Below are 13,201 nucleotides of genomic sequence, written 5' to 3' on the forward strand. Positions count from 1 at the left end.
GGAAAAAAAATTATTTCCACTTTGACCTTGTCAAGGCATGCAGACTTTTATACACTTCAGACTTATCTAAGTTGAAAAACAATGACAGGATTGGATAGAACATGGGTATCCAAAAGGAAATCATGTTTGACAAATCTATTGGAATATTTTGAGGATGTCACCAGTAGACCTGACCAGAGGGAAGCAGTGGTTGTGCTTTACTTGGACTTTCATAAGGTATTTGATATATTAAAGCCATGCAAGAGCTTGGCAGGTAAAATTAAAACACATGGAATTGGGGATAGTGCACTGACATTGACAGAGCATTGGTTGGCAGACAGAAAACAAAAAGTAGGAATAAACAGCACATCGTCTACAGATCAATCGGTTACCTGCGGGGTACCAAAGAGATTGGTGCTTGGCATCAGCTATTTAAAATTTACATTAATGATTTAGATGCGGGACCTAAATGCAATACCTCCAAAATTGTACATGACACAAAGCTGGGTGGAAAGATTAACTGTCAGGAGGATGCAGAGAGGCTTCAGTGTGACTTGGACTAGTTGATTGAGTGAGTGAAATATTATGTGGCTAAGTGTGAGGTCATTCAATTTGGTAGCAAAATCAGGAAGACAGATTATTATTTGAATGGCTGTAGATTGGGAAAAGGCAAGGTTTCTCTATACAGCTACTGAAAGCAAGCATGTAGGTGCAGGAAGCATTGGAGAAGGCAAATGTTGTATAGGCTTTCATAGTGAAAGGATTTGAGTACAGGAGTAAGACTGCCTTACTGTAATTGAGTAGGGCTTTAGGGAGACCATAACTGGAGTACTGTGTGCAGTTTTAGTCTTCTTATCTGGGGAAGAATGTTTTGCTTATGGAAGCAGTAAAATGAAATTTTAGCAGACGGATTCCTGGTATGCAGAACTGACATATGAAGTGAGGAAAGGCTGGATCAGGTGGAACTACATTCACTGGAGTTTAGAAGAATGACTGAGGTGAGGTCTCAGAGAAGCCTACGAAATTCTAACAAGACTTGATAAGATAAACATAGGAAGGATATTCCGATGATTGGAGAATCCTGAGCCAGGGTTACAGTCTAAGAATACAGGGTAAGCCATTTAGGATTGAGAGGAAGAGCAATTTCTTCACCCAAAAAGTGGTGAGACTGTGGGATTCTCTACCACAGAAAACAGTTGAGGCAAAAACATTGAATGTCTACAAGAAGGAATTAAATATCATTCTTAGGGCTAAAGACAACAAAGGATATGGGGTGAAAACAGGAACATGGTTCTACTTTGGATGACCAGCCATGACTATATTGAATGGCTGGGTAGGCTCCAAGGATGAAATAGCACACTGCTGTTCTTATTTTTTATATTTTGAATTCACTCTTCATTCTTCTAAACTTCTCTGAAAATAATCTCAGACTATCTCACCTTCCATCATAACAAAGCAAAACAATTTTACATATCAATCCAATAAATCTCTATTGAAACACTTCCAATGGGTTTCCACCCTTCCTTAAATAAGGAGTCCAAAACTGTAAAGAGTATGATCTTTAATAACAGCTTCTTATTTTTTATTACACATGTTAAGCTAACTGATAGTTTTCTGCTTTCTGTCTCCCTTCCTTTTTGAACAATGAAGATTTTAAAGAAGTTAAACAAGTCACTTTCTTCCAATCAAATTGAACATCCTGCCCCCACCCCAAGTCTACTGACTTTGGAAAACTAAGACCAGCACCACATCAATTCCCTCACTAACCACACCTTCTAAGGTCTAAGGATGAAATCCACCAGGATCCAGGGAATTTTCAGATTCCGCTGCAACAATTTGCTCAGCATTACTTCCCTGCTGTAATTTTACTAAATTCTTTTGGCCCTTACAGTTCCTGATTTAAAGTTATTTTTGGGATGTTATTTGTATCATCTCTAGCTTTATTTTTACTTTAGCACTTAGCAAATGGGCATTTTCTGATAAAAGACAGTGAGATCAGAACCCTCTCCTGAAGAATGAAAGAGCTCAGTTTGCCTACCAAGCATTGACAAGAGGAAAGCTCCCCTTCTCTAGCAAAACAATATCACCAGCAAGGTAAAGAGGAGAACTCAAACAGCAAAGGTAGAATTATGAAGAAGAACAAGGAAAATCAAGACAAATGGTGGACTGAGAAAGCTACAGCATTGCAACCACTTGTTGACAAGCATAACACCCAGAGTTTCTTCAGTGCCACCAAGACACGTAATATATGGACCCAACACACTTGGCGTCAAATCAGTGTAGAATGGAACCCTTATTACAGATTAAGAAAACATCAGCCTCTGATGAACAGAATACTGTAAGGAACTCCTAAACTGTGATATAAGTTTCAATGAGGATGTGTTTGAAAAAATCTTCCGCCTCATCAGAAATGATCTTGGACTCCTTTCTAGTGTGGCAAAAATTGAAGCTGCCAGTAGACACTTGAATAACAGAAAAAAACTGCGGGAGGAGATAGGATTCCAGTGGAGATTTTCCAACTTGGAGGAGCAGAGCCTACCTGTCATCTGCATTAATTTTTCCCAAGAATCTGGAACAAAAGGAAATTCTGCCATTGTCAGGAATGCTGGCCATCTTCAAGGAAGGAGACAAAGTGGACTGTGGGGACTACAAAGGAATCTCCCTGATCTCCATCACTGGGAAGGTCATTCCTGGAATCCTCATTATACACTTTCTACCAGTCTCCAAGGAAATCCAGTGGAGCTTCCAACCAAATCATGGAACTAAGGGCATGATTTTTCAGTGCTCAGCAAATCCAAGAGAAATGCCAGAATCAACACAAAACATTCCACGAGGCCTTCAGCAACCTGGTCAAGACTATTTAATCGGGAAGTGCTATGGAAGACCCTGTCAAGGGCTGCCTGCCAAGTGAAATTCATCAATATCTACTATCCCCTCCTTGAAAGATGTCCACAACAAAAGCTAAGGAAATGATTTCTGGGCCCCTTGCTGAGATATTTGTATCATTGATAGTCACAGGTGAGGCACCAGAAGATTGGAGGCTGCCTAACGTTGTGCCACTATTTTATAAAGGTGGCAGGGAAAAGCTATAGACCAGTGAGCAGGACATCTACGATGGGCAAGTTGTTGGAGGGAATCCTGTGGGACTGGATTTACATGTGTTTGGAAAGGCAAGTACTGATGAGGGATAGTTAAGCTTGCTTTATGCATGGGAAATCATGTCTCACATACTTGATTGAGTTTTTTTTGAAGAAGTAACAAAGAGAATTGATGATGGCAAAGCCGTGGAAGTGATCTAGATGGACTTGAGTAAAGCGTTTGACAAGGTTCCTCATGGTAGACTGGTTAGCAAGATCTCATGGAATAGTGGGAGAACTAGTCGCTACACAACTGGCTATACAACTGGCTCAAATTTAGAAGATAGAGGGTGGTGGAGGAGAGTTGCTTTTCTGACTGGAGGCCTATGACCTGTAGAGTTCCACAAGGATTGGTGCTGGGTACACCACCTTGTGTCATTTATACAAATGATTTGGATGTGAACATAGGAGGTACAGTCAGTAAGTTTGCAGATGACACCAAAATTGGAGGCGTAATGGACAATGCAGAAAATTACCCCAGAGTACAATGGGATCTTGATCAGATGGGCCAAAAGGCTGAGGAGTGGCAGATGGAGTTTAATTTAGATTAATGTGGGGTACTGTATTTTGAAAAGGCAAATCAGAGCAGGACTTAGGTATTTAATGGTAAGGTCCTGGGAAGTGCTGCAGAACAAAGAGACCTTGGTGTGCAGGTTCATAATTCCTTGAAAGTGGAGTCGCAGGTAGATGGGATAATGAAGAAGGCATTTGGCATGCTTGCCTTTATTGGTCAGTGCATTAAGTATAGGCATTGGGAGGTCATGTTGCAGCTGTAGAGGTCATTGGTTAGACCGCTTTTGGAATATTGTGTGCAATCCTGGTCTCCCTCCTATAGGAAGGATGTTGTGAAACTTGAAAGGGTTCAGAAAAGATTTACAAGGATGTTGCCATGGTCGGAGAATTTGAGCTACAGGGAGAGGTGAATAGGCTGGGGCTGTTTTCCCTGGAGCAACAGAGGCTGAGTGGTGACCTTAACAAGGTTTACAAAATTATGAGGGGCATGGATAGGGTAAATAGGCAAAGTCTTTTCCCTGGGGTCGGAGAGTCCAGAACTAGAGGGCATAGGTTTAGGGGTGAGAGAGGAAAGATATAAAAGAGACCTAAGGGGCAACTTTTTCACACAGAGGATGTATGGAATGAGCTGCCAGAGGAAGTGGTGGAGGCTGGTACAATTGCAACATTTAAGAGGCACTTGGATGGGTATATGAATAGGAAGAGTTTGGAGGGACATGGGCCGGGTGCTGGCAGGTGGGACTAGAATGGGTTGGGATATCAGGTCAGCATGAACGGGTTGGACCAAAGGGTCTGTTTCCATGCTGTACATCTCAATGACTCTATGACTCTAAGTTTATAAAGTCATGAGGGCATGGACAGGATAAATAGACAAGGTATTTTCCCTGGACAGCAGAGGTTTAAGGTGAGAGGAGGAAGTTTTAAAAGGGACTGAAGTGGCAACTTTTTCATGCAGTGGGTGGTGCGTGTATGGAATGTGCTCCCAGAGGTGGTTTTGGAGGCTGGTACAATTACTAATCTAAAAGAGACCTGAATGGGTATATGAAAAGGAAGGGTTTAGAGGGATATGATCCAAATGCTAGCAAATGGGACTAGATTAATTCAGGATATCAGCATTGTATCTGTTTCAGTGTTGTATGTCTCTCTGATGCTATAACAGTCCAAACCGATGGTATTATGTCAGAATACTTAGAGGTCAAGATTCTTCGAGGCAATTGGTCTCAGTCTCAACCTTAAGAAAACTCAAATCCATTACCAACCCATTCGAGGTCAAGTTCCAGTCTATCCCTCCATTACAATAAATGGAGAAATCTCTCAATCCTCCCATACCTGGGAAACTGTTTCTCATCTCAGGCTGACATCGGTGTGGAGATTAAACATTGTATTCAACTCACAAGCGTGACCTTCGTATGCCATGGGCGAAGAGTCTTCAATGATTGTGATATCCGTGCTGATATCAAGCTTCTGCAGAAAAGCCAACCATCCTTCAGACTCTTCTAGATCACTCTGACTACATATAAACGCCACCTCAAGACCCTTGAAAAGTACTAAGATCGTGTTGTTTGAGACAGATTCTTCCCATCAGCTGCGAGGATTGGCACATTAACACTAGCATCCTTGAAGTAGCCAGCGTGAAGGCATAATCATCTAAAACCAACTCCACTGTGCTGGCCACATGCTTAAGATACCTGAGTCCTGACTGCCAAAGCAAATTTTCTTTGCTCAGTTGAAGGAAGTCACTTGAATGAGAGGGGGTCAAAGGAAGCATTCCAAAGACTCCCTGAAGACTTCCCTCAAGAAATGCGACATAGATGTCAACACATGGGATACCATCATTCAGAAGAAACTGGCTCAGAGAAAACTCCTGTATGAAAGGACACAATTCTTTGGAAACACTCATTGGCAAGAGGAAGTGGAGAAAGGAATGCCAGTGACCTCAAGGTCAAGGTCCAGTTTTGCCTACTGCAAACATCTGCCAAATGTGTGGTCAGAGATTTGGCTCTAGGTCAAGCGCATCAGCCAGACAATGACCCAAAGATCATATGTCTAGTGACGTAGACTACCAGAGGGACAATCATAATCATTAGCGAGTGAGTGTCAATGATGACATGCTAATTCGAGATAAGATGAATGTGAGCAAGAATACCAACCATCAACAAAAGGATCTAACACATAACCTCTCATGGGTAAGGAGGTCACTTCAGTCCAGAGAGTTTGTTTGAATACAAAAAGCAGACTGACCCTGATGCACATAACATCATTATACCGATAGTTGTCAGCGTTTGGATGTATTTCCAATGATTTCGAATGGGGAGATTAGAAAATGATGGAAAAGTTAGGTATTGGTTGAACTCTACCATTCCTTCCTTTAGTCTTGCATCATCAATCTTTTTTTGACATTTAATCTTTCCTGCCTTCCACCCTTTCACAGACTTTCTCTTTTGCTCTTTACCCATCAACCCTTCTTTCAGTTGCTTAAAACATCTTGCATCTCTAATTTATCCCAACTTTGATGAAAGGTCTTCAACCTGAAAAATTAAGTTCACTTCTCCCCTACAGATACTGCCCAGCCTGCTGAGTGTTTCTGTCCTTTTCTGTTTATAGTTTAGATTTTCTGCATTGACAGCATTTGATGTTCTACTATTACTTCCTGCACAATATGTCTTTACTTCTTTATCCACTATATTGAAATGGCAGCAAAGGCAGAGATCAGATCCCAGTCATGGACAATATGGGTATCAAGAGAACTGTCACTTGCAATTTGTAAACTGAGTTACATAAACTTCTGTCATACCATACACTCCACTCTGGAGGACTATTTATGGTTATATACACAAAATGTAATGATTCAATAAAAAACAATATGACTATCCTATGCAGCGTGTCATGGGAAACGTGGTGCCAGACCTGGGAAATCAATGATATGAGCACCCTTATTTCAACAAATACATAAGGTATTTTGTTAGCTTTCTTGTGCTACAATCAAGACCTCAATTACTTTATGTTATACTTCTTCACGTCTTTTTTGGCTTACATTAACAACTGATGGTCAGATCGTTGAGCTACTCTTCTGGAGCTACAGTGGCAGTCCTACAGTGGTACCATTGAGACCCTGCAACTAGGCAATGGCAGGCTCTGGCTTGACTGTAATAATTTCACTGTCCATAATGGACAACTGCTGACAAGGTCTCAGAATTATTGTTTTTGGGAGAAGACCTCTGTATATTTTTATCGTTTGGTGCACTTCAAATGCCACTCAAGAAAAATGTACAGCTGTGCGATGTAAACAATAAGAACATTCAGACAAAATAGTCCTTTCTTGGATCCCGCCTCTTTCTGATATATTTGAGATTATTTTTGCGTACAAACCTACAAACGCTGCTATCCTAAGTCTGAATAACTGGCATCATTGAATTATTAAAAACAGTACACACATCACTAGTTGACCGTGTGAAGATCTCAACAGTTTTGACTCACTGTACATATCATGGCGAAATAGGAGGCAGCAGTTTGTTAACACATACAAAGGTACTTAAATATTAATAATAGAATGCATAAAGGATATGAATGTACCAAAATCTTAATAGCTAATTTCCTTAATGGATTGAAAGGACTTAAAATGTACAAGGCAGGTGTGGCACTAAATCGGAAGATTGCCTTCCCTTTGTTCAATACTATAAAGGTCTGTAAAGGAAAAAGAAAGTGATCATTAGAACAATAAATGTTACCAATAATGTATATCATACATTTTACAAATTTTCTCACATAAACCCTCTGAATACGGAAATGTTGGGGAAGATAATGTAGTGGTGATACCGCTGGGTAAAACATTCAGAGGCCTATGCTAATGTGCTGGGGATATGGGTTGAAATCCCTCCATGGCAGATTTGAAATTTAAATGCAATGAATATAAAGTAAGTCTCAGTAGTGGTGACTTTTAAACTGTTACTGATTATTGTAAAAATGCATCAGATTCATGAATGTTCTTAAGGAAAGGAAATTAGCCATCTTTACCTGGTTTGGCCTACATGTGACTTTTGTTCCACAACAATGTTAACTGCCCTCTGAAACAGTGTGTCACTCAGTTCAAAGGCAATTAGAGGTGGGCAACAAGCTTTGATTTTGCCTCTTATTACGGCATCAAGAAAGTAATTAGAAACTCTATTTATATTCATTATCTATACGGAATCATAGGATTCCTACTGTGTGGGGGCAGGCTATTTGGCCTACTAAGCCTACAGCGGCCCTCTGAAGAGCAGCTCACCAAGACACAGCCCCCTACCCTCCTATCCTGCATTTCTCATGGCTAATCCACCTAGCCTGCACATTACTGGACACTGAGGGACAATTTAGCATGGCTAATCAAACTAACTTGCACATCTTTGGACCATAGGAGGAAACCGAAACAAACACAGGGAGAATATACAAGCTCCTCTAAGACAGTCATCCGAAGGCAGAATCAAACCTGAGTTTCCGGTGCACTGAGGTTGCAGTTGAGAATGTGGCACAGGAAAAGCGCAGCAGGCCAGTTAGCATCAGAGGAGCAGGAGAATTAATGTTTCGGGCATAAGCCCTTCATTGGATGCTGCCTGCCTCCTGTGCTTTTCCGCACCACAGCCTTGACTCTGATCTCTAGCATCTGCAGATCTCACTTCTTCCCTCTGCTCTGAGGTTGCAGTAATAACCACTGAGTCACTATCCCGCCCCAGTATTCAAAAATAAATTATTAATTCAAGAAAATATAAAGGGCGGCACGGTGGCACAGTGGTTAGCACTGCTGCCTCACAGCGCCTGAGACCCGGGTTCAGTTCCCGACTCAGGCGACTGACTGTGTGGAGTTTGCATGTTCTCCCCGTGTCAGCGTGGGTTTCCTCCGGGTGCTCCGGTTTCCTCCCACAGTCCAAAGATGTGCGGGTCAGGTGAATTGGCCATGCTAAATTGCCCGTAGTGTTAGGTAAGGGGTAAATGTAGGGGTATGGGTGGGTTTCGCTTCGGCGGGTCGGTGTGGACTTGTTGGGCCGAAGGGCCTGTTTCCACACTGTAAGTCTAATCTAATCTAATATGTAAAAACATTTCAAAAACTAAAAAATTCATTTCAATAATTCATTTTCAATTTAGGTTGAATGAGGCTAACAATTATTCTAGAAAGTACCATTTAGATGGAACATGCAGTGTGCAAAAGCTATATCGAAATCAAATTCTGGAAGCATGTATCCACATGGTCGCTAAGCAAAATTATTATTTATCATCCCTTCAGAAGAAATGCTTATTTGCAAAAAATGACTTCTAACTCATCCCACATTTTCAAATCATTTTGTTATGTTCAATACTTTGCAGATATATTTCAAAAATTTTGGACTGGTTAAAAATATAAGTATTCAGAGTAGATGGAGACACTATGGGCCAGAGAGACATTTTATCATAAATAAAATCAAAATGTGAATGCTGGATATCTGAAACAAACATCCCTTAACGTGTTGGAGAAACTCAACAGCTCTGGAAGCATCTGTGGAGCGAGAAGCAGAGTTAACATTTAAAGTCCAATTTGAGTTCTGGAGAAGTTATGTCAGACTTGAAATATTAACTTTGTTTCTCTCTCCACAGATACTGCCAGACCTAAGTTTCTCCAACATTTTCTGTGTTTGTTTCAGCCTATTGATCTGCTCTATCATTCAGTGTGATCATTACAGAATGTGCACATCAGTTACACTTTCCAAACTTGTTCCTATCTTCACTGAGTAGCCATGCATCTGTAAATCATAGTATTAGATACATTCATCAAACCCTTTGGAATACAGGATTTCAGAGATTTCCAATCTTAACTGAAGGTATTTCTCTTAATCTCAGTCCAAAATTTCCAATCTTGAGATTATGACCTTCAATTTTGAGCTCCTCACTCAAAGAACCAGCCTTGCAGTCTTTATATTAAAAATTGTAAAAATGTACACATTTCAACTGAATCACATTTTATTCTCATTATTCCAGAGAATCTAAGCCCATTCTATTCAGTCCCTTCTCATTGGCAAGCCCCAGTAAGTCTTTCTTACATTTATCTAAGTTAAGTATATATTTCCTTGTGTAAGGATATCAAAATTGTATGCAGTACTATAGAGAGGTTTCACCAAATTCAAGGGTGGCATGGGGGCTCAGTGGTTAGCACTGCTGCCTCATTGTGCCAGATACCTGGGTTTAATTCCACCCTTGGGAGACTGTGTGGAGTTTGCATATTATCCTCGTGTCTATAAGGGTTTCTTCTGGATGTTCCAGTTTCTTCCCACAGTCCAAACATGTGCAGGTGGATTGGCCATGTTAAATTGCCCATAGTGTGCAGGCTAGGTGGGTTAGCCATGGGAAATGCTGGGTTACAGGGACAACAGGGCTTGTCTGAGTGGGATGTGCTTTGAAGGGTTTGTGTGGACTCGATGGGCTGAATGGCTGGCTGTAGGCATTCTATGACTGCGCTAAGACGTTTTTACTCCTATATTTCAACACTGAGAATAAAAGCTGGCATACCACTTACTTTATTCATTGCTTTCACGTGTCAGCATGCCAACTTTCTGTGATGTATCCATAAAGGACAGCCAAAATGTAGCAACTACTCATCTTTCAGTTTTTAAAAAAATTCTGTTTTTCCATTTTCCTGCCAAAACGAGCAGTTTCAATTCACCATATGTCTGCATACCTTCAGTTATTGCCACCATTTAAGAAGCCCGCATTCTTTTGCATCCATCTCACAACTAAGTTTCCCATTAGCTTTGTATCATAGCCAAATCTGGTTATATGACAAATTGTACCCATAGAATTCCTACAGTGTGGAAGTAGGTCATTTAGTCCAAAACGTCCTCTCCAACTCTCCGAAGAACATCCCACCCAGGCCCACCTCCCTACTCTATCCCTGTAACCCCGCATTTCCCATGGCTAGCGCACATAACCTACACATCCCTGAACACTATTGTTAAGTTAGCATGGTCAATCAACCTAACTTGCACTTTGGGCTGTGGGAGAAAGTCCATGCAGACAGAGGGAGAATATGCAAACTCCACAAAGACCAAGGGTGGAATTGAACCCAGGTCCCTCACACTGTGAGACAGCAGTACAAACCACTGAGCCACCATGCTGCCAATCTAAGTTACTGACGCCACACCGTTCAGAGACAAAAACTTAAAATCTTCAATGCAGACAAACATATAAATGAACCTACTGTGACTGGATGAATATCAGCAAAATTGTAAATATGACTTGCACGTTAAAGTTCCTCAGTCAGAAGAATATCTTTATTGACGATGATGTCAAGTGGGAAGTGGAAAAGATTAAAGGAGGAAGCTGAAAGCACAGTCAATAACATTTTTGAGAGTAAAGTAAAATGAAGAACTGCAGATGTTAGAAAAATCTGGAAGAAAAATTGAAATTGCTGGAGAAACCAAGGAGGTCTGGCAGCATCTATGTAGAGAAAAACGGAATTAATACAGTAGCGCCTCGACATACGAACAACCCTGTTCACGAACAAATCAGTTTACGAACAGGATTGTACGTAAAATTTTGCTTCAATGTACATACGAAGGTATGAACGCAAAAAACCCATGTGCGACCATGTGGTTTCATTGTCCTGCTTTGCTATGCGTTGGTTGAATGCAAAAGCTCTCGGGCCCCGCATGATCTCTTTCAGTTCGTCTTTGGCATGTGCGCTGTGAACAGCGTTCGTTGCTACGTCCAAGCATTCTTATGCTATCCGAACAATGGGAAAAAATTATTCAGTTCGCAAGCTTTTCGATTAGCGAACAGGATCCCGGAACGGATTAAGTTTGTAAGTCGAGGTGCTACTGTATTTCGAGTCCAGTGTTCTGACCAATGTCACTGGGCTCAAAACATGAACTCTGCTTCTCTGCACATTTTCAACAGACTGTCAAAATAAATTGAGAAAGAGAAGTTAAGGGAAAATTTTAAAGAGCAAATCATTGTTGATTTCACTATCACATTTAAAGCCGCAAAAGTGAACCAACAGTCCATTCTAAGAATTCCCAATTTCAACTTGCACTGAAAAACAGAGAGTAACAAGGCAGTTTAAAAAAAGAGAGGAAAGTGCAAGAGTGTAATAGAGAACCAAAGCACGGCAATATGGAAGTATGGGAGAACTGGCTCAACAACAGGAAAAAAATTTTCAAATCACAGAAAGAGGATGATTATAGAGATTTGTGGATGCCTAGGATTCACAAGAAGCTCATTCATTGCGTTCAGGGTCATATTCCAACTACACGTAAGAGGTAGAAGCTTTCCAAAACTAATTATTCACCACCTAGAAAGTGAAATGTATTCCCAGCAGCAATAACAGAACAAACTTAACCTTCATTTTAGTTTCCTGATAAAAAAACAAAGTCTTAATAGACAACTGTAAGAATTAATTGAGAAATTAAACAAGATCAATTCTGCACAAGTAACACTTTTGAAACTTCATATCCCATTTTTCCACACATACAATGACTTGGAAGATTCGTGCCTAATTATTGCTAATTATTATAGATGTAATTATTGATAATATAACAGCAATCATATTATATGCAGGCAGATTTTTTAAAAAAAAGACAAATCAAGAAAAAAAATCTCAAAACGATAAAACTGTTCATGCTACTGCAGATGCACATTCATTCAAAAATCTGATCAAACACTCACTTTTTGTGTGCTGTAAAATGGGTCCAGGTCTTCCATTGGCTCAGACACCATCCCTGGAGGTATGTCACCATAAATATATGGTAACGTTTTACCGGCTTCCAAATCACGATTTGGTTTTGGGCCATTTTCATCGTCATCCCCATGTTGGTCCTTGGGTTTCTTGGCTTTTTCCTCTGCAATGCATCTCTCAATATTTGCAAGAGATTCTCGGGTAAAAAGGCGGAGGCTATCTGGTCCTGGTGGTGCAAGCAGTGGCTGCGCCATCTTTTCATTGTGCACCTTGGAAATTACCCTCTAGCCTCTTACGTAAGGATGTTCTGGATTAAAATAAAATAATTACTTCAAAACATATTTCAATTCAAACCTATTTACAGAATGCCTACCACTGCACAGAATAAAGTATTTGGAATCAACTTACAACTGTTTTATTTCAGGATTCTCTCAAACAACACACATTTTTATTGTTTTATTTCTGACTTGCAGCACACTTGTACCTCGATTTTCAATTTTAGAATTTAATGTTATATTACTTTTTGCTGCTTAGAATAAATTAAACATGTGTTTATGTTACTTGCATCGCCATTTACATTGTAAAGAATTCTCTCTGGCCCCAATCTTTATCTGGAGACAACAGGTGAAATCTTTCCAAAGGTGGCTCTGACTGCAGGGTCTCAACCAAATGCAAGAAAGAAAACGTATTGAGGTAGGTAACAGGATCCAGAGAAGTATTTTCCTGGCAATGACCAATTAACTGGGCATTGCCTGAGTCACAATTCTTAATAAGAATGATAGCCCATGGGTCCTGGATCAGTGGTGCTGGAAGAGCACAGCAGTTCAGGCAGCATCCAAAGTGCAGCGAAATCGACGTTTCGGGCAAAAGCCCTCCTCCTCTATGCCTGCCTTGA

General features: G+C 40.6%; 1 protein-coding gene across 4 annotated transcripts in view; it reads right to left on the reverse strand.

The window, feature by feature from the left end:
- Positions 1–12,560, reverse strand: part of scn1laa (sodium channel, voltage-gated, type I-like, alpha) — a 159,968-nt gene extending 147,408 nt beyond the window's left edge. For all 4 annotated transcript variants that reach the window (XM_060827175.1, XM_060827176.1, XM_060827174.1 and 1 more), the window contains exons 1-2: positions 12,297–12,560; positions 7,195–7,313 (exon numbers count right to left, since the gene is read on the reverse strand). In XM_060827175.1, the coding sequence (XP_060683158.1) occupies positions 7,195–7,313; positions 12,297–12,560 (383 nt within the window). The remainder of the gene's footprint in view (positions 1–7,194; positions 7,314–12,296) is intronic.
- Between the last annotated feature and the right edge of the window lie 641 nt (positions 12,561–13,201).

Source organism: Hemiscyllium ocellatum, chromosome 7, assembly GCF_020745735.1.
Source record: "Hemiscyllium ocellatum isolate sHemOce1 chromosome 7, sHemOce1.pat.X.cur, whole genome shotgun sequence".
NCBI lineage: Eukaryota > Metazoa > Chordata > Chondrichthyes > Orectolobiformes > Hemiscylliidae > Hemiscyllium > Hemiscyllium ocellatum.